The sequence below is a fragment of the Colobus angolensis genome, unplaced genomic scaffold (genome assembly GCF_000951035.1).
Source record: "Colobus angolensis palliatus isolate OR3802 unplaced genomic scaffold, Cang.pa_1.0 Scaffold38, whole genome shotgun sequence".
NCBI classification, from domain to species: Eukaryota; Metazoa; Chordata; class Mammalia; order Primates; family Cercopithecidae; genus Colobus; species Colobus angolensis.
The window spans coordinates 989,961-1,012,226 of NW_012117154.1; the positions used below are offsets into that span (position 1 = coordinate 989,961).

A 22,266-nucleotide genomic window follows, 5' to 3' on the forward strand; every position below is an offset into this window, starting at 1 on the left:
CAGATTTTTTAGGTTATGACCTCACATTTTCAGGTAATGATGTTCTAAATCTTTGGCAAGATCATTTTAAAAAGTATTGTTGTAAGTGAAAATAATTAACATACCTATTGGGTTAGTGGAAAACACCACCTTTCTAATGTTAAAAAATTTTATCTCACTGTTACTTGAGATAAAATATCCAGTTACAGTATTTTACAGGAATTCAGTAAGTGTTGTATCTAAAACAACTTAGAACTTAAGATTATGTGCTGCGGGAAACCAGATGACTTAAACAGGATTTAATGACGATAAAGACGCTGATGTTAAAGATGGAGTATGCTTTCTACTATATTGAGAGGGGCACCTCATACAGACAGAGATTTTGATAAGTGAGATTGGTCTTATTTCTTTGCTTTTGGGACAGCTTTGTATTCCTGAGTGTGGTATGCTCAGCCAGATGTGATAATGTCAAAGCCGGAAGTGACTGTAGAGATGGTTATTCAGGGGTGGTCAACTTTTTTTTTTCTGCCCCAGCATACTTGAGCAGGTTAGGTTACATTCTGGCAAAAAACAGGCTCCCAGGACCATTCTTGGGAGATGGGGAAGGGAGAGAGTGGTGTATATATTTTGAAGAGGCCTTAACTACACAGTGATTCTACCCGTGTGTGTGACGGGCAGGACTGTTTGAACAGATGGCACGTCTTTTTCCAGTGTCATGGAGTTAACCTTAGAGCTGGTTGTGCCAGTTTTAATTTTCTCAGCCACACCCTTTTCTTTCCTTTTATTGTTTTTGTACCCTTTTTTCTATTTTCAATAGAATTTTAAATGTCATACGCTTAATAAATGAAAACTGCTGATAGAAACAAGAAGCAGTCTTTAAATTTTAAGTGATGGGTACATTTACGGAGACATTATCAACTAATTTAGTTCCTTTTTCTGACTTTTTAAGTCACCTCTTTTTTCCAAATCACCATGGCTTGGAACCGCTGAGTCATTCTTGAATTCAGCTGTCTCTTGTCTGTCGTCCATATTGAAACAGGTTTTAAAGTCCTGTCAGTCTGCTCTCAAAAAGTGTCTCTTCATGCATCTCCTTCCTTTCCTTTTATGACATTTCCCTCAAAGGCTCTCACCGTCCCATGCTTGGACTGGTGCAGTAAGCAGCTGATAGATCTCTATTTGTGGTTCCTCCTGCTTCCGGTCCACTTTACACATTCGTTCTATCGTTTAGCGTTTGCCATTTGCCAGATACCATTTTAGACATTAACTCTTTACCGTTCTTAATACCTTGAGGTTTAAGTACTGTTATAAACCCATTCTGCAGATAGAAAGGGAGCCTTGGATTTAATTGATTTACCCAAAGTGACACAGAAGTTGGTAGCTAGCTAGTAAATGGCAAAATTGAATCCAGACTCCTTATGGTGTTAATTGCTATAGCTAAACATGAAACTGGAGTTGTGCCACTCCTTGCACACTTTTATCTGGCACTCTCTTAGGCTGTTTTACAAAATTCCATGTTTTAGCTTGCCATTCTTTTGGCCCAGCCTGCCTTTCTAGCCTTAACTTACCCTCTGTCTGTATTCTACTTTCTAGCCAAATATGAGGTGACGTTTAAGCTGCTACTTGAAAGAGAAGTGGGAGTTAGGCAGAGCAGTAAGGGAATCATGTTTGGGGAAGAGTGAAGAGTGTACTTGAGAGAGTATGGAAGTCCCTTGGAAGAGCTGGAGCCTAGAGGTGCCACATGAGAACAACATAGGAGGCTGCAGGTGGAGGTGGTGCCCCATTGTGGAACACTTTCTGGTTGTCTTCCACAGGACATTTCTGGGAGCTGTGCACGAGATTCATGGCTACCATGCTGCAAAATTTAAGTTCATTTTTCCTGGACTCCTTATTTAATTCCCCTCTCTCTTGGTCCAGTCACCCCTTTGCCAGTGTTCATGGATGGTGTGCAGGCTGTTTGGAAAGAACGTCCTCAAGCAGGGTGCTGTTTCCTAACCCTGTGTCTCTTTCCTCTCTGAGATTGGTTTCATTCACTTGCAGGTGTTCAACAATCTTGTCTTTTATGGGGAGTTTCTAGTGTGTTTTGAGTACTTTCCCACCCCTCCTGTCTTAGAGGCATGGTTCAGAGTGGAAAAGGGCAAGGGCCCACCTGCTTCTGGCCTTCCCACCTCAGCCACCGTGCTTAGGGCTGCGGTGGAGTGCTTGACCTCTTTCTGTGTACAATGCAATACATGCTGGAATAATGCCACTTAATGCATAGGGCTTTTGTGGGGGTAAGGGCATACTGGAACAGGTTGGCATAGAGTAAGAGTTCAGTGAATGTTGTCACTACTTTTTATTAGTTTTTAATTGTGAAAAACTCACAGTTTCTCTAATAAAGGGTCATAGAAACCTGCTTTATCCATACTGTCGTTATTGAGAATACTTTCTGGTTTGGGAAAAATTTGCTTGAGAAGTAAAAAGAAAATTAATTAATTAATTAATTTATTTATTTATTAGAGACAGAATCTTGCTCTGCTGCTCAGGCTGGAATGCAGTAGCACAATCCTGGCTCACTGCAAACTAACTCCCAGGTTCAGGTGACTCTCTTGTCTCAGACTCTGGAGTAGCTGGGACTACAGATGCATGCCTCCACCACACCTGGCTAATATTTGTATCACCCCCCCAAGACGGAGTCTCTGTCGCCCAGGCTGGAGTGCAGTGGCGCGATCTCGGCTCACTGCAACCTCCGCCTCCCAGGTTCAAGCTATTCTCCTGACGGAGTCTCTGTCGCCCAGGCTGGAGTGCAGTGGCGCGATCTCGGCTCACTGCAACCTCCGCCTCCCAGGTTCAAGCTATTCTCCTGCCTCAGCCTCCCTAGCTGAGACCACAGGCATGTACCACCACTGTCGGCTAATTTTATGTGCGTGTGTTTTTAGTAGAGGTGGGAGTTTCGCCATATTGGCCAGACTAGTCTGGAACTCCTCGCCTCGAGTGATCCGCCCGCCTCGGCCTTCCAAAGTGCTGGGATTACAGGCATGAGCCACCGTGCCTGGCCTTTTGTGTTTAACTTTTTAAGTGTCTCTGGTCAGATGAATATTTTGCCGTTTGGGTATTTTTAAATGGAAAATTTCTGTAAATATTCAGTGTTTTAATTAGAATCACAATGCCAAATGATTGCCTCATTGGATAATTTTAAGTGTTATACTGCAGTTCAATATAGGTACTAAGTTCTTAACTAGACTTAAAAATATCTTGTATGTTTAACAGCTGTTTAGCTAGAACTAAAAAAGAGTGAGTCCTCTATGTGTATGCTTCTCCCCTTTTCTCCTGGGATGGGAGAAGGAAAAAGTTAATTGTTTTTCCCCCTAGACTGCTGTTGCTGTGCCTGCTTTAGAAGAATACAGAAGTAAAGATCAGGGAAGGCAGTTTTCTTTCCAAAGACACCTTATGTGCCTGAAACTTAGTAACATTTTCAGACACTTCTTAAAATAGCCTGAGTATGGCATAGCTGAAGGTCGGAGGCGGTGGTAGGTAACCTTCTGCCTGTGTTGTATTCCTGGCCGCCTCTGTGTGTTCTGACCCTGCTCCTCTAGAGAGGAAAGCAGCTAAGCAGGCACCTTTCAACTTTGGAATGGCTTCATAGTATTTCAGCATTTACATGTGTTGTACTGTTGCCCCTCTTTTTGTACTTAGGGGTTTCTTGGAAGACAGCTATAATATGCCTGTAGGCCCGCCAGACAAAGTTATGGTCAAGGGAGTGGTAGGGGAGGGCATCTTTGGGTAATTTACTGTGTGTGTGTGTGTGTGTGTGTGCGCACGCGCGCGTGCATATGTGTGCTTACATACACGTGTATTTTTAAAAATTTACATAACTAGTATTTCACTATCTTTTTGATTTTGAAAAAAATGAACTAAGTCGAACTCTAACCACCATTTATTGAAATAATTTCTTTGAATGTCTAAACAGAGGCTCCAGATCGTCTTGGAGGCACAGCAGTTTCCTGTCCTCTGGCAACTTTGTGTGTAATATTTCAAACCCAAGGCCTTGTACAAGGGAGAGGAGTACTTTGGGTTTACATGGTTGAGGGTGATGATGAATCCTCTCATTTCATGTATAAGAAGACCAGCTTATTTGTTGCAGTGCCCCACTGATGCTGGGGCCGAGGCAAGCAAAACGGGACGCTTAAGTCCTAGCCTAATGCTTGTCTTATGTAGAGCAAACTGAACTTTCAAAAGTATTTCTCTTTTTGCCTGTTTTGTAAATGAATATGCTAAATTTGCACGGTGCAGAGGAATGTGAGATATAGAGAGCAGGCTGAGGACCATCGGGCTTCATAAAGGGCATTTTGAGCAGCTGGAGACTTGTGGTTACCATGTCCAGGCTCTTCCCCTGCTGTCCTTAACTGTCCCACAGATGCCTCTGACCTGGGAGGAAGGGAGAAGATCTCATCTCCTCACTGAGAGTGGGAAGTAGCAGTCACTGAATGTGCTTGCCGTGTGACATTCCTGCCCGTCAGGCTGGCAGTTCACTGTTTTGTGTGTGGAGGACTGTTTCTTTTTTTTCTTTCTTTCTTTTTTCTTTTTAATTATTATTATACTTTAAGTTCTAGGGTACATGTGCATAACGTGCAGGTTTGTTACATATGTATACTTGTGCCATGTTGGTGTGCTGCACCCATCAACTCGTCATTTACATCAGGTATAACTCCCAATGCAATCCCTTCCCCCTCCCCGTGTTAGGCCTCGGTGTGTGATGTTCCCCTTCCCGAGTCCAAGTGATCTCATTGTTCAGTTCCCACCTATGTGTGAGAACATGCGGTGTTTGGTTTTCTGTTCTTGTGATAGTTTGCTGAGAATGATGGTTTCCAGCTGCATCCATGTCCCTACAAAGGACACAAACTCATCCTTTTTTATGGCTGCATAGTATTCCATGGTGTATGTGTGCCACATTTTCTTAATCCAGTCCGTCACTGATGGACATTTGGGTTGATTCCAAGTCTTGCTATTGTGAATAGTGCCGCAATAAACATTACGTGTGCATGTGTCTTTATAGCAGCATGATTTATGATCCTTTGGGTATATACCCAGTAATGGGATGGCTGGGTCATGTGGTACATCTAGCTCTAGATCCTTGAGGAATCGCCATACTGTTTTCCATAATGGTTGAACTAGTTTACAGTCCCACAAACAGTGTAAAAGTGTTCCTATTTCTCCACATCCTCTCCAGCACCTATTGTTTCCTGACTTTTTAATGATTGCCATTCTAACTGGTGTGAGATGGTATCTCATTGTGATTTTGATTTGCATTTCTCTGATGGCTAGTGATGATGAGCATTTTTTCATGTGTCTGTTGGCTGTATGAATGTCTTCTTTTGAGAAATGTCTGTTCATATCCTTTGCCCACTTTTGATGGGGTTGTTTGTTTTTTTCTTGTAAATTTGTTTGAGTTCTTTGTAGGTTCTGGATATTAGCCCTTTGTCAGATGAGTAGATTGCAAAAATTTTCTCCCATTCTGTAGGTTGCCTGTTCACTCTGATGGTAGTTTCTTTTGCTGTGCAGAAGCTCTTTAGTTTAATCAGATCCCATTTGTCAATTTTGGCTTTTGCTGCCGTTGCTTTTGGTGTTTTAGACATGAAGTCCTTGCCCATGCCTATGTCCTGAATGGTACTACCTAGGTTTCCTTCTAGGGTTTTTATGGTATTAGGTCTAACATTTAAGTCTCTAATCCATCTTGAATTAATTTTCGTATAAGGAGTAAGGAAAGGATCCAGTTTCAGCTTTCTACTTATGGCTAGCCAATGTTCCCAGCACCATTTATTAAATAGGGAATCCTTTCCCCATTTCTTGTTTCTCTCAGGTTTGTCAAAGATCAGATGGCTGTAGATGTGTGGTATTATTTCTGAGGACTCTGTTCTGTTCCATTGGTCTATATCTCTGTTTTGGTACCAGTACCATGCTGTTTTAGTTACTGTAGCCTTGTAGTATAGTTTGAAGTCAGGTAGCGTGACGCCTCCAGCTTTGTTCTTTTGACTTAGGATTGTCTTGGCAATGCGGGCTCTTTTTTGGTTCCATATGAACTTTAAAGCAGTTTTTTCCAATTCTATGAAGAAACTCATTGGTAGCTTGATGGGGATGGCATTGAATCTATAAATAACCTTGGGCAGTATGACCATTTTCACGATATTGATTCTTCCTATCCATGAGCATGGTATGTTCTTCCATTTGTTTGTGTCCGTGGAGGACTGTTTCTAATGCTTTCAGCTATTTGCTAAGCCATAAATAAGGATACACCGTCTGACAACTACTATAATAGTATGAAGGAGAGCTTTGAAATCAAGACCGTCTGATAGCCTTAAGCTGTGGTCACTGTCATTTTTCTCCTCTCAGGATCTGGCTTACTATCTTTGATGGACAATCATTTTATTAGCTTGCTTGAAAGAATTAGTTCCTCTGTTATAATCACTATAGTGTCATTTGGAACGACTTGAGCCATTTTTGTAAAACTTGTGAAATCTTTATGTATTTATGAAAGTTAACTGAAGGCTGATTGACTGCAGTGAAAGTATGAATCCTTTAATTAAATAAGTGGTTAGCATTTATATAAGCAGTCTAATCAGAACCCCAAATATTTGCTCATTTTCTTTAGGACTAACCTGGATGCCTGATGCAGTAATCATCACTGTCCTATGTAGATCTTGTAGAGTTTTGAAAGTACTTTCTAGCTCACAGTGGCGGTAGATTTTGTTTGTTTAATTATTTAGGGGGCATGTTCTCAGTTTAGCCTGATTAGTTACCTGCCGAATAAATAATGCTATTCTAATACCCTACTAGAAAGAAATTTGTGTAATGGAAATTCTGATTTCTATGTAACATTCTGTTTTTGTATTGAGACATGATACTGCCTGACAGGGCTGCTTCAGCAGCTGTCATCTGGTTTGTTGTTTCTTGTGTTGTTGTCTGGATTCTGCTGGCCTAAAAGGCATTCTTCTTGGTGCCTCTGCAGGGCTGTCCAGTGAGTCATCTGAAATTAAACTTCAATCAGAAATAAGTTTGCTTTTTGTTGCCGCAGAGGACTGGAGTGAGTGGGCTTGAGAATACCTGTGTGCAGATTGACACTGTATATATTCATAGATATTTGGGAGCATTAGGTCAAGTGCCAGTTAAATCAGGAAGGATCCTGCAGCCATAGTCATGAAGATAAACTTTTTAAACTGCATTTCCTCAAACTTAAAACACTTTCGTGAGTATTGTGTAAGCGACCATTATTTCAGTTGCTGTATTAGGTATGTTGCTTTCTTTAGCATGGATTTTTTTTTCAGTAAAGTGTTTTTAATGTTTCAAAAGATTTTTTTTGCAGTCATTTAAAATCAATTGTCAGTTAATCATACTTAAATTCGGCAGATTGCATGTTTTATTTATTGCAACATGTTAAGAATCTTTCGTTTCTTGTTGACATTTAAAAATCTCCTAATGGCAGATTGATTTGTCTGTGCTCTAAGTATCAGGAAGTAGATACTCAGAGAGCTTCTGCTGTTTTAAGCCATGGGGAGGCAGTAGTGAACAAAAGGGGTGGGGAAGTCTTGTGACCTTCACATCTCAGAAATGTTACTGTGCTAGGAGGGAGACTTTGGCTTCTAATCCATTGTCAGCCGTTAGCCTCCAGGCAAAGTTAGACAACCAGTGGTCTTCATTCTTTTCATTAAGTGGTTGAACTTGTCTAAAAAGGCTTAATTTCACCTCCAGACTTTGTCTTGAGATATTGTGTGTCTTTGTTTACCTGTCTTTTGTTTCCAAACTTCCCTACACCCATTCCTAGGTTTAATTAAGGGCTCAAAGACTTCTCAATACCTTGTTTTGTACTAAGTAGGGAAGAATTTTACTGATTATTAATTTAAAATTTATGGGGACTATAAGAAAAACTGTTTCTCTGGAATTTTCATGACTGCCAATAACTTAGTACTAGGTGGTATTATCTGCTTTATTTATTTTTGCTATTTAAAATATTTTATAACTTTAGGATATTAGGGAAAATATAAATTTACCCATATTATGTGTTATCCTGTGTACAATATGATAATTCATGGAATCCAGCAGCTATATGTTGGATTACTATTTTAATCTTTTCTGTCTTCCAGATGGTATTACCAAAAATAAATCCTTGGCTTCCTATTTCAGCTGTAAGAATTAGGCTTACCGTTTGAGGTGGAGAGGGTTAAGGGGCCTTTTGCTGTAGGGTTAGGTAAGATTTTCTGTGATCTGGTTGTTGAGGGTAGTACAGTTCCTAAAAAATGATATGTGCTTGTTAAATACAGAATGAATGAAAAGCACACATCTGCATATTAGTCTCAAAGTTTCAAGGTGATTATTTTTGATTTTCAAATATAGTTAGTATTTCATTTTATTTGAGTTATACATTTATTTAAGTTATTTAAGTTATAATAAAACGGCAAAACCACAACTACTTTTACACCAACCGAATACTTACTTTTATTTCTCCTGTCCTTTGTGCTGTGATTATTTTATTTATATGTAATAAACTCCACAATGTTATTTTTGCTTTGAACAGTCAGTTGGCTTTCAAAAATATTAAGAAAAAATGTTTTTTATATTTATCTACATACATATTTACATTTCTGGTGCTCTTTATTCCTTTGTGTGAATCTCAGTTTCTGTCTGGAATCATTTTCCTTCTGTGAACTTGTGTGAACATTTTTTGAGGGTGGATCTACTCTTGAGAAATTCTTTCACTTTCATTGGTCTGAAAAAGTATTTTGCCTTCAGTTTTGAAGGATGTTCTCACCGGATATAGATTTGTGGGTTAAAGGTCTTTTTTTTTTTTTTTTTTCCATCATTTAAAGATGTTTTATTTTCTTCTGGCAGTGCACGTGGTTTCTGGTGAGAAAACGGTGGCTCCCCTGTATGGAAACAGGTGTTTTTATCTCTGGCTGCTTTTACAATTTTTTTCTTCATCGTTGTTTTCAGCAGTTTGGTTGAGTTGCCCCAGTGTGATTTTTGTGTGGCTTTTTCCAATTTTTTTTTTTAACTTGTTTTCAGTTTGGTTAATTTATATTGCTTTGTTTTGCCATTCACTTACCTTCTGCAGTGGATGAACTGCTATTAGGTCCATTCAGTGAATTTTTCATTTCAGTTATTTTGTTTCTCATTTTTAGAATTTCCTTTTAGTTCCTTTTTATAGATTCTATTTCTCTATTAAGATTCACTATTCCCTTATTTTGTCCATGTTTTCCTTTATATTTTAAAACATTCATAATAGTGGTTTTGGTCTGCTAACTTCACTCTTTCTGTCGTTTCTGAGTCTTAAATGGATTTTTCCTCCTGAATACAGACCACATTTTCTTGCTTCTTACTGTGCTAGTGAATTGGACTGGCTATGGGCATGAGGAATGCTGGTCTGTGAATGTTTGGGTTTTGTTCTCTTTAAAGAGCATTGAATGTCATCCTGGCAGGCTGTTAATTCACCTGCAGACCCTCTTGATCCTTTGAGGTTTGTTTCAGTCTCTGTTAGAACAGGGGCCAGCCCTTACTCTAAGCCCTGATTAGCCCTAGCCCTAACTGGATTTTCTGGGGTCTCTGTTGAACGTCTGTGGTGTGTATTGGGGTTTCTCCACTGTAATTGGTTTGAACACTCAATGTCTTACAGTCTTGTGTGAATGCTAGAAGTTATTCAGTTCACAGTTCCCTGGTGGTAGTTCTGTGCCTGGCTTGATGGTCCTCCTCCCAGTGCTTGTGCAGCTTAGCATTTGGCCAAAGAGTCAAGGAGAACCCTATGTATAGATTGATGGAGCGCCTTCTTTTTTGTTACCTGCTGCACAAATTCCAGCCAATTCAGTGGCCTTGAACTCTTCCTTCTGTCTCTGCAGCACAGCGAGATTGCTGTGTTCTGTTTGGGCTCCCCCTTCCTATACTGTACCCTGAAAAGTGCCCCTAGATAGGAAACCAAGGTAATTGTAGGGCTCACCAAGATTGATTTCTTTTTTCAGTCGTGACAGTTCTGCACTGCCTGTAGTCCAATGTTTGAAAACAGTTATTTCATATGTTTTGACTAGTTCTTTAGTTGTTTATGATGAGCAAGGGAGTCTGGTACCAGGTACTCTACAAGGGTCAGAAGTGGAGATCTGATAATACAAATTTCTAAAGGTAACATGTTTTTATCCATAACCCATTGTTATTAACAATTTTAATATATAGATTCAGTTCATCTTCCATGCTGAAAAACCTGAGCTTTTATTTATGTCTTATATGAGCAGTTTCATTGCATTTCTAGACAATTGAGTATGCTGTTTTGGCTAGTAAGTTGAAAAGCTTGTGTGCGTGTGTGTATGTTTATGCATCCTGTAGTAACATTGGCGTGTGTCTGTGTGTTTATGCATCCTGTAGTAACATTGGCGTGTGTCTGTGTGTTTATGCATCCTGTAGTAACATTGGTGTCTGTTTATGCATCCTGTAGTAACATATATTGGCCACTAGAGGGTAATAAGAAATCAGTTCATTTGTTCTTATTGGATCACTGTTACTAAATAGTCCTTATCATTAGACTTTTTGCATAGTTACAGTCATGCTTACTTTCACTTTAATATGTATTTATTACTATTTAACACCTTCTGTGGAGCCAGGCACTGCACTGTGTACTTAGGTTATAAAAATGAGTAAGAGCAATTGACTGAGCAGTAGCTCTAGCCTGTGCTATAAGACTCTACTCCGCTTTTGATTCAGGAACCCCTCATTTAAAAAATACCACCTTCATCCTTCCTCCTGTGCAGCCCCCTCTCTGCCTCTCTCAATGATTTCTTCACAGTCTAAATATTCCTGATGGATTCAGTCCATTCCTTTATTGCACAAATATTTATTGAATGCAGGCCATGTGCCGGGCACTGTTCTTGGTGCTGATGATAAAATGGTGAACAAAACTTACTCATGGACTTTCATTCACTTACTCTCTTAATGTGCCTTTATTTCCGGCCGTCATTAGAGGTGCAATTCCTTTAACATTTTGTCTTCATTTTGCGTGTGTCTTGTTGCTGGGGACCTCGTGGGTTTTTGCCCACATAAGCTTGGTTGCCCTCCTGATTTCTTAGTGGATTCTGTCTCAGAACCTCAGCCTCATAAGTTTCCACATTTAGATGCTATAGTTTTAATTAAATTATTTTCATTTACTTTTTGTTCTTTAATACTGTTCTTTGCTTTAACTATTTCTCTTTAAAATATACTATCAATTAATACTGTCACAGGAATGGTCCCCTGTTAACACATTACTAACAAAGAAATTCAGGTTAGGTAAGAATAACATTCAGACCTACAAGTAGGGCTGTGTGTGGGTCATATATCAGAGATAATGGCTTTTGATACTTGTTACTTTTACTTTTTTTTTTTTAAACTTAGGATCTTTTCTCATGCTTTTTGTATTTGCTGTTTCCTCTTTGTTTACCACTATCTTTTTGAATCTTGTGTCCCTGTCTTTGAGATGTGTTGTTTATGAAATATTTCTCCGTAGAAACAATGCCAATCCATACTGGTAATATGGTCTCTAGTTATTATAGATCCTTGCCAGAACATAGTAACTTGACTGAAGTAAGAAAGCTGCTTCGTTTTTCTTTTAGTAAAATACTGAATTTTTACCAAGTTTAGCAAAGTTACAGAAACATGCTTATGGTTAAAATGATCCATACAGTTCAGAAGCACGTAAAGACAGAACTCCACATGCATAATTTTCTCCAACATGCTTTTCATACCATTTGACAGCAGTTGAAAATATTTTGGAGTTGCACTCCAAATGATTATTTTAAAGATAGCTTGGAATTATTTGTTAAGTTCATCATTAAATTATAACTATCTGATGTTAAAACATGTATTGTGATACATTCTTAAGCTATTATTATACTGAGTTGAATAAAGATTATATAATATGGTAGGTAGTAGGTTGAACCATATGAAATTGCTGTTTTGTAAGCCAAAGGTGGTCAAAAATCTGTCAGCAGTTTCATATGGTTCCGCATAATACTTCATGTGATCATCCCTGTTACAGGATGAACTGAGTCATTTTTTTCATTAACATTTGCATTAAAATGGAAGATAGAAACTTTAGAGTAAAAACATGGTAATTTGCTTAATTATAAAATCAGGTTAACTAGAAATACCCATATTATTTTGTCGCCTTGGAATCTTATCATAAGAAAGGAATGAATGAATGGATAACTTAAATACTTTTTGGTGTTGCAGGAGGAAATTAAACTTAGGTTTATTCTGAATTTCATACACAGCAATCGAGTTAAGAAAGGAGACAGTGAGCATGTGGCAAGCACACCTCATTTATATGCCATGTTTACCAGCAGTCCCCTGGTACTGGTGGCTTAATCTTTCTTTGCTTTCACTAAATAACTGATAATGTCACTAACTAGTTATGTTAGGTGTTACAATACATAGCTCAAAGATACCAGAAGTGGAAAACAAAGTTTTTTCTTGCTAATTCACATTCAGATCACCCACAGCAAATTGCAAAAAGAACATCAGATTCTTTGTCACCTAGCATATCACCCTTGTGCATGGAAATGTGTATTATTCTCTCTAAAAAAAGTTTCAACTCTATAACTAGAAAAGTAAATCTGTTGGGGAAAAAAAGCCCTCTAGTGTATTGTTTAGGTAGACTATAACTTATTTTTGCATTATCCACTACTTGAATTAGTTGGAGAACAGCTTTCTTTTGTTAAGGTGACCAGTGCTTTTCAAAATAGTATTGACATCATCTGATGACTTGTTAGAAATGTTGACACTTGGCTGGGTGTGATGGCTCATGCCTGTAATCCTGGCACTTTGGGAGGCCAAGGTGAGTGGATCACCTGAGGTCAGGAGTTCAAGACCAGCCTGGCCAGCATGGTGAAACTCCGTCTCTACTAAAAATACAAAAATTAGCCAGGGGTGGTAGCGGGTGCCTGTAATCCCAGCTACTTGAGAGGCTGAGGCAGGAGAATTGCTTGACCCCGGGAAGCAAAGGTTGCAGTGAGCCAAGATTGCGCCACTGCACTCCAGCCTGGGTAACAGAGCGCAACTCTGTCTCAGAAAAAAAAAAGAAATGACTCTCAAGGTCTGCTGAATCAGAACTCTCATTTTTAACAAGATTCAAAAACAATTTGCAAGCATATTAAAGTCTGAAAAGTGCTGTTACAGATTATGAATGGCATTGTCACCTGCACAAGACAGTGCTGATGTAGCCCCCTCAGTAAGTGCTTGTTGAATTTACTCAATCTAGATTCAAACAATGAAAAGTTTTTCAGGAGGGTAGTGATAACAGTAATAATCAAGGAACTACCTGTTCCTTTGTAATTCTTTCATAGCTATCTGGATGTCACAGAATTACCCATCTTTCCTTCCAGAGGCATCTTGCAGTCTGATTCTGTCCATACTGGGTGGTCATTTGGATTTCTTGTGAATACAGTAGATATACACACAAATATGTGTATGGATGAGAGAGCAACAGAATTAAAATACAAATCAACATACTATATGAGTTTAGGGAGTTATTAGATTTTGATTAGTCAAGGATGCGTAATCTTTTGTAATATTGCAATATATAAGGTAACTAACAAATAAAAATACGGGGAGATGACATAAAAAATTCCAGCAAAAGGTAAGAAAGGAAGAGGAACATTAAACAGTTGAAACAACAGTGTTCATTTATAAATACAGCTCAACCACATACTCTTTACAAGAGATAAACCTAAAATATAAGGAAACAGAAGAAGATAATGGTAAAAAGATGGACAAAAGACATACCATACAAAAATTGATGCAGAGAAGGCTTGGTGTAGTCAGACTGGTAAGAGGTAAGCAAAAAGCTTTACTGGAAATAAAGAGGGAGTTTATGATGATAAAAGGTATTATTCATCAGGAAGGCATAACAACTCTGAATTTGTATTGTCCAATATAACACTTTAAGTAGGAGATTTTTAATACATTGTTGTTGGTAACTGATAGAACAAGATGAGACCAAAATTTTTTTTAAATACTTATATAAGACAGCATACTTAATGCAATTAAACCTTTAATGAGGCTGACCACGAAGAAAAAGAAGACCTCATTAACCAATGTTGAGGTGAAGAGGATATCACAAAAGCTTATGAGAAGATATTATAAAAACTTGATGTCAGTGCATTTGAAATTTAGATGAAGTTAGACATACTATTAGAAATCTACAACTTACCAGAACAGACACAGCAGGAAATAGAAAATCTGAATAGTCCTATTAAACATGATCCTTAATGGGAAGAGCCACCCACTAGTTTTGAAGTCTTTGGAATTTACAAAAGAAAAAAAAACAAAACAAAACAGAAACTACCCACAAGCAAAACTCTTGGTCCAGAAGGTTTTACCAGTGAATCTACCACACACGCACATAAAATTGTGACCAAATTGCACTCCAGAAATGGAAAAGTTTTTTTGTTTGTTTTCACAGGGTCTTGCCCTGGGCTGGAGTGCAAGTGGTACCATCATGGCTCACCGCACCCTCCTCCTCCTAGGCCCAAGTGATGCTCCCACCTCAGCCACCTGAGTGACTGGGACCATAAGCATGTGCCACCACACCCTACCAATGTGTTAATTTTTTTGTAGAGATGGGGTCTCACTATGTTGTCTAGGCTGATCTCGAACTCCTGGGCTCAGGTGATTTTCCCATCTTGGCCTCCCAGAGTGCTGGGATTACTGGTGGGAACCACCATGCTTGGCCCGAGGAAAGTCGTTTAGCATTTCAAAAATCATACCAGTGTCATTCACCACATTAACAGAGTAAATCAGAAAAATCATCTCATTTCAATAGATACAGAAAAAGCATTTAATAAAAGTCAGCATCCATTCATGAGGAGAAAAGGTCTTAGAAAACTAGCAATAGAAGGAAACTTTGTTAATCTGGGAATAGTATTTGTTAAAAACCTGCAGCAACCATAATACTGGAGAAATGTTGAAAGCTTTCTTTCCAAGGAAGCTGAATTTCCAAGATTGAGAATATATGAGAGTAGTGTCTGTTACCTCCTTTCTAAATCATCACTGTACGAAAGATCCCAGCAAGTAGTATAAGGCAAGGGAAAGAATAAGGATTGGAAAGGAAAAATAAAATTGTTCAGATGCACAGTACCCACATGTGGCTGTTTGCTACATTACTGATGCAAGTAAATCCATCGTTGCATAAAATTCTGTTGGGCACCACCATTCTGTAGAGATCAGTGCAGTTTCAACATCCCAACATGGGTTTGTTTTGGTGGATTTGATGGGCCTGAATCAGAAACTTACATGGAATAGCAAAACTAACTTACTTTTCTTTTCTTTTCTTTCTTTCTTTTTTTTTTTTTTTTAAAGAGGTGAGGTCTCTGTCACCCAGGCTGGAGCACATAGAGTGGCACAATCATAGCCCACTGCAGCCGTGAAATGTTGAGCTCAGGTGATCCTCCCACCCCAGCTTCCTGAGTAACTGGAACTACAGGTGTGCGTCGCAATGCCTGGCCTTTTTTTTTTTTCTTGTAGAGATGGGGTGGTGTTGTGTTGCCCAGGCTGGTCTCAGACTCCTGGGCTCAAGTGATTTCCCACCTCAGCCTCCCCTGTGCCTGGCCTGCCAAAACGTTCTTGAAGAAGAACAATTTCCTGTTGGATGTTTAAATTTTTAAAGCTATTGTAATTTAGTTAGTGTCCAGTTCTTGGACATAGATCTAAGTAGGTAAGTCTGTATCCAGTAGAACAGAACAGGGAGTCCAAAACTAGATCCACGCATAAAGGGGAATGTGATTTATGGTAAAGATGGGGTTACAGAGCAGTGGAGAATGTTTGTCTTTTAAATAATTGGTTAAGGATCAACTGGATGTTAATTTGGGGGGGGAATAAAACTAGATTCCTATTTTACACAGAAGTCAAATGCAAATGGATTGTGCATTTAGATGTGAGAGAGAACCTAGTGTTTCAAAGGTAGTAGATTTTTTTCATGACTTTGATATAAGGAAAAATTTCTTAGACTCCAAAAGTACAGTACTAATTGTAAAGCAAAAGTTGATAAAATTAAGAACTTTTATTCATCAAAGTATACCATTAAGAGAGTAACAAGGCAAGCTGCCTGTAACAAGTAGGGGCCCACTCATATTCAGAATATGTATTTTTTTAAATCCTAGAAATTTGTAAGAAATGGGCTTACAATTCAGTAGAAAAAAAAGCAACCTGAATGTACATTTCACGAAGTGATGTATAAGTGGCCAATATACATCAAAAAATGCTCATAGTCACTAATTTTGCATAGGAAAATGCAAATTAAAACCACACTGTAGTACCACAGCACAAATACACTTAGCATAATGGCTGAAATTAGACTGATGATTGCATGCTGTAGTGAAGGAGTGGAGCAGGGGAATTTTTCATAAACTGCTAGTGGAAAAATTGATTGGAACAAAAAAAGACTGGAAAAACAACAGGACAGCATCTCTGTGTATACCAAACGATGCATAACAAGAATCTTACAAGTGGCAGTGTTCATAGTAGCCCCAAACTGGAAATAATCCAGGTGTCAGTCAGTAGTGGAATGGATAAATTATCATTTGTTCATATATTGGGGTATTGTAAAGCAATGGTAATGGACAAACTACGGTTTATGGGATAAGATGAAGTAAACAGTTCTACTGTATTACATTAGTCTCTACTTGCCCTGCTATAAATAAATACCCAAGACTGGGTAATTTATAAAGAAAAGAGATTTAGTTGGCTCATGGTTCTTTCTTCGGGCTGTACGGGAAACATGAAAGCCTCTGGGGAGGCCTCAGGAAAACGTATGATCATGGCAGAAGGTGTTGGAGAAGCAGGCATGTCTTACATGGCCTGCAAAGTCAGGCAAAAGGGGGAGGTGCCTCACAGTTTTAAACAGCCATTTTTTGTGAGAACTCTATCACGAGAATAGCACTAAGAGAGACGGTGCTAAACCATTAGAAACCACCCTCACAATCCAATAACCTCCTACCAGGGCCCTCTTCCAATATTGGGGATTACAATTCGACATGAGATTGAGGCAGGGACACAGATCCAAACGGTATCACCTGCTCGTATGAAAACATCACACCTGTAATCCCGGCACTTTGGGAGGCCGAGGCGGGTGGATCACGAGGTCAGGAGACTGAGACCATCCTGGCTAACATGGTAAAACCCCATCTCTACTAAAAATACAAAAAGTCAGCCCAGCGTGGTGGCTGGTGCCTGTAGTCCCAGCTACTCGGGAGGCTGAGGCAGGAGAATGGCGTGAACCCGGGAGGCGGAGCTTGCAGTGAGCCGAGATTGCGCCACTGCACTCCAGCCTGGGCGACAGAGACTCTGTCTCAAAAATAAACAAATAAATAAAACCAAATCTGGTTTTGGAGGTCAGGATAGTAGTAACTTTCAAGGAAGAGGAAGGAGGTGTTGGTTAGAAAGGGTCATAGAGTGGTATGGTGGGTTTCTCGGATGCTGGCCATTTTTCCCCCATTTTGTGACTCAGATTGATTTTCTGATAGTAATTTAAGCTTTGTGCTAATGATTTTTATGCTTTCTACAGTATTGCACTAAATAAGTTTAAACATAGTATATAACAGTGACATGGATAATAAAAACAGAAGTTAACATTTTTATAAAAAGTGTTTGCTGTGTGTTACAGGTTTCATTCTGTGTGCCTGTTGGTGGTACCTCATTTAAACTTTGTAACAAGGAATAGGGTCAGTATAATAATACCTCTGCTTCATAGATAGGGAAACGAAGACTTTGAATAGTTAAGAAATTTCCCAGTCACAGCCTTAGTCTTTTACTGTTTATAAGAACTTCTTATATATTAAGGACCTCAATTCTTTTTATTTATATTCCTTCCCACCTTTTTCTTTTTAATGTTCAGATTTAAAAGCCCTCATTCCCCCCATTACTTGAATTTAGATTTTCAATTTTTTGCTTTTACAAATACCAGGATAAACATGGTTGACATCTTTGTGCACATCATTGATTATTGCCTTAGTATAAGTTTCTAGAAGTTCTTTTTAAAAGCGAACAAGGTTTTTCTACAGAATTGAATTGAATGAATGTTTTTGACTATGAATGATAAAATGTTTAGAAAAGTTATCCATCTTTCACCAGTTATACTATCCTTTTACTTATTTAAGAAATATTATTAATCATATAGATTGGGAAAGTTAAGGACCTCACTGTAATGGAGAGAGAAGAGAATCTAAAGTCTGAAAGCAATGCTAGGGGCAGTAGACATTCCAGCTTCAGCAGGGGTGGAGGACTTGAAATTTGTATTTTGGAAAGGTCACTTTAGCCATGTTATTGAGGAGATCTAGAATTGCAAATAGAATAAAGACAGAGCTATTAGGAATCTTTTTGATAATCTTAAGTGAGATATGTTGTGTGCAGATGAAAAGGTTGTGTTTGAGTGTTCTGTTAGGAGAGGGAATGAGCAAGATTGGGCAGCTGTTGGGGAAGAACTCTTAACATGACTCCCGAAGTGTTGATTCTGGTTGACTGGGTAGGAAATGGTGTCGTTCCCTGTGGTGGAAAGTAGAGGTGGAACTTAACGTTTGGGGAGCTTTGTTCTCTTCATTTTGCAGAGTCTGTGCCACATTCAGTTAGAGATGGTATTCTCCACAAGATGGGCACTGGCCCCATGAGCCTTTACTGCACATTGACTGTGCATTACTCTACAGTACTTGCAGATAACATTGAGCCATTTATTAATTGGCAGAGCTGTTCTGAGTACGTCGTATGTATTAAAGCACTAAACCTTCATAACAACCTTTTCAGGTAGGTATTATCATTATAAGATATTAGGTATGCACGGTCACCGGTAGCACTGGGATCTCCAACCCCAGCAGCCTGGCTGAGAGTCTGTGTCCTTCACTGTTGGACCACCATTATTGTGTGTCTTGAAAATGGTGGAAGTCCAAGGTATTTTGCTACTAAACTACATGGTCGGTTGTGTTGTGGCTGTTAACTGGTTCATTCAGGAGGACAGGCACAAGTATTTTGAATCTAGTCATTCTTGTTGACCAAGGTTTTAGGCTTTAGTCTGTGATTACAAATAGGTTGAATTTAAGAAAAATCTTTTTTTAAAATCATTTTCTTAAAAATTACCTTTTATTAGATACCAGTACTTTTATGGACCAAAGTGTTAATTTTTCATTTCTGCCACGGATATCATGATCATGGTTCATCCTACCCGTGGGACAATTATTGGCTCTTCTTTCTTTATGGTGAGAGCTTACCAGGTCTAGATTCTCTTAAGACTGTGTGAAAGGTGCAGAGGAATCCAACAACCTTGGGTTGAGAAGTTTAGTTCTGTGTTTTATGTTTGTTTTCCTGTTTCTATACCCAACCTTTGATTACCTGTGTCAGTGGAGAGCACCATAAGGTTTCACCCGGTTTGGGGATGCTGGCGATGTTTTCCGTAAACCTGGCAGCAGGTGCAAAATAGCATCTCAGAAATGTTCCTTTGAGTTGGTTTGTGAGGAGCTGGTTCATTGGAGAAGTCCCTCTGTAATTAAAAGATTACTTATTTAACTTGTATTATGGTTCTTAATTGATGAAAATCTCATAGGTGAAAATGAGTCTTAAAGGTTGTTGCTGTTGCTTTACAAAAAGATTTTCTGAAGATTTTCTCAATACAGGTTTATATTCATTTTAATCACTATGGATCTTTTATACCATTTACTACATAACTGTTGTGAGTGACATATACCTGTTTATAGTGAGAAAAGTTTTTTAATATTGAATATCCTAAAGTTCTTATTTAAAGAGCTATTAGATGTGTCAAATGATACAAACATTAGGATATGAATATTTCCTTTAAACCTCACTTATCTTCTTGTAGGAGGAGAGACTTCAGCATGCAAACCTTCATCTGTTCGGCTTGCACCGTCATTTTCATTCCATGCTGCTGGCCTTCAGATGGCTGGACAGATGCCCCATTCACACCCGTACAGTGACCGTCGCCAGCCAAGCATAAGTGACCAGCAGGTTTCTGCCTTAGCGTATTCTGACCAGATTCAGCAACCTCTAACCAACCAGGTAAGTTCATGGAGTATCAGAAAATGACGGTTGGAATGGCAGTTTATTCCTTCAAAATGTTGGAATACTAAATAGGCAAAATGCTTTAATGGTTTTCAGTTTTACAAGTTTTACATGCAACATGGGATTATGGATTGAGAAAACATGATATTAAGAAGTTTGCATTAAAATGTTTTGTTTTGTTTTGTTTTTTTTCATTTTTACTTGTATTTCACTTAAACAGTCATAAACATGCCCGCAGTCTCTCATTCTGTAATGGAGAGGGGAAAAGTTATTTCTGAAGAATATTAGAGGAACTTAAAGAAAAGGCTTATTTTTATGGAAAGGTGGCTAAGTTAAAGACGTTACAGGAAAGCAAGTCGGATTCCATTACAGCAAACTTACAGAACCAAATTTGTGTTATTTTAAACTACCTTTCTACACATTTATGAAAATAAATACAAAACTCCTTAAAATTCAGAAGAGATGTATGCAAATTAGCCGTGCTATTTATTCAATATTCAGACAGGCTATTCACCATTTTTCTATGAAGTGAATGGTGTAAATAGAATAAATGCTGAACTCTTTTGGTACACACACACACACACATATACACATGCATATATATGTATGTGTATGTATTTTTAATATCTTTCTAAATTAACTGCACTGTCTACATTGATTTTTGTTTGGGGAGTCTTATTAGCTATAGTTGTGAGATAAAGTTTCTTGCCCCGCTGATATTTGATGTGTGACGAGCACTGAAAATGGCTGCTTTTCCACGGACTTAGAAATTTGGTTTGCCATTCTTTTGTTTAGTTCTTTTAATATATCGTGTGAGGATAAAAGAGTTGGCAGATTTAAAAGTATTTCTTTTCCTGGATTATTTGAAGGAATTGTGTTTTCTCTAATTCAGTTATATATATGGTTTTAATGAACAATTGGTTACACCGATGCATCATCTTTATTAAGGGGTGTCTTGTTTGTATTAAAATGTGTTTGTAATAAAATTTTGCTAGTAGTTAGGCTGGCATAGTGGTTATACGATATATAACATGTTAATAACATTCACAGTTAAATAGTTATAATAAGATGAATTTTGGCAGGACTTAAGATTTTCTTTTATACAGTGAATTGATTGAGTTTAGTTGTGTGTTTGAGAATTGGGACAGTTGTTCAGAATGTCCAAGTTTAGAAAGTGTTTAATTGTGTGCCAGAAGAAAACTCCCTGGAAATCTAATAATAATAACACGATGATCCATCTGCACTTTGAGGAAACCAAGTTGATTCAGGTTAATTTTCCTGCTGGTTCAAAAGCAGCCTGTCAGGCAGAGTGCTGTTTCTAATGTGTTTCACAGTGAAAGGACTGCGCTGCTAGTTGTGACTTTTCCTTGTGTGTGAGCAGGCTTCCTTCTTCTTAGATACAGCGCTATTTCAGGGCTAACCTCTGGTGTCTGCAGAGGGCTAGGAAAACTTCGAGTCCTTTAAAGTCATTTTTATCATTATATTATTTTAGTAAATAATTTAATTAGCAAAGCACCTATTTTTATATCCAACTAACATGTGTATTTGGATCATATAAAATAAGAGAGATTTTACTTACTATTTCTGTTTTAAGCTGTGAAATACTTTTAAAGATTTATGTGAAAAGACTATCTTTAAAGTAATAATACTCAGCCAACTATTTCTACCAAAATCCAAAATCCAAAAATTTCTGGGCCTCATAAGGGAGTCATAGTAGAGGATGCCTTTCCTGTAACTAAAGTGTAGGCTGTGTATTGAGCCTATTCATGGGACCTGACTTCAAGGTCTTGGTTGGCTCGTGGTTGACTTGGTCGGTTGTAGGATTTGAGTCAGGTCATTTGTACCCTTCATATCTGTTCCTGGGCTGTAAAATTGGCACCTCCGACTAGAACCCTTCCACACATACAAAGTACCTTTTAGCTATAAACTTACTGTAATTTCATTATGTAATTTCCATTGTTTCTTGTTAATCATCCTACCAGGTGTCTTTTAAAAGAGAAATAGAGCAAAAGTAGGTGTAGAAGAGGATGACTGATGTTTGGAACGCTGAGTTTCTGGGCTATTCTAGTTTTCACAATACTTTTCATAGTCCCTAATTTCTCCTAGTACCCTGGATATGTGTTATGGATGCTACTCAGCTTTATTAATGCTCTCAAAATAATAAGAAAGGCAGAATACAGTGTTTCTGATTCTTCATTATATATGAAAACAGGAGGTAAATATAAATAAAATGAAATAAGTATT

The 22,266-nt window shown here is 38.3% G+C and overlaps 1 protein-coding gene across 3 annotated transcripts in view; it reads left to right on the forward strand.

Moving 5' to 3' along the window:
• Window positions 1-22,266, forward strand: part of DYRK1A (dual-specificity tyrosine-(Y)-phosphorylation regulated kinase 1A) — a 107,446-nt gene that overhangs the window by 45,589 nt on the left and 39,591 nt on the right. For all 3 annotated transcript variants that reach the window (XM_011954008.1, XM_011954006.1, XM_011954007.1), the window contains one exon: window positions 19,823-20,019. In XM_011954008.1, the coding sequence (XP_011809398.1) occupies window positions 19,823-20,019 (197 nt within the window). The remainder of the gene's footprint in view (window positions 1-19,822; window positions 20,020-22,266) is intronic.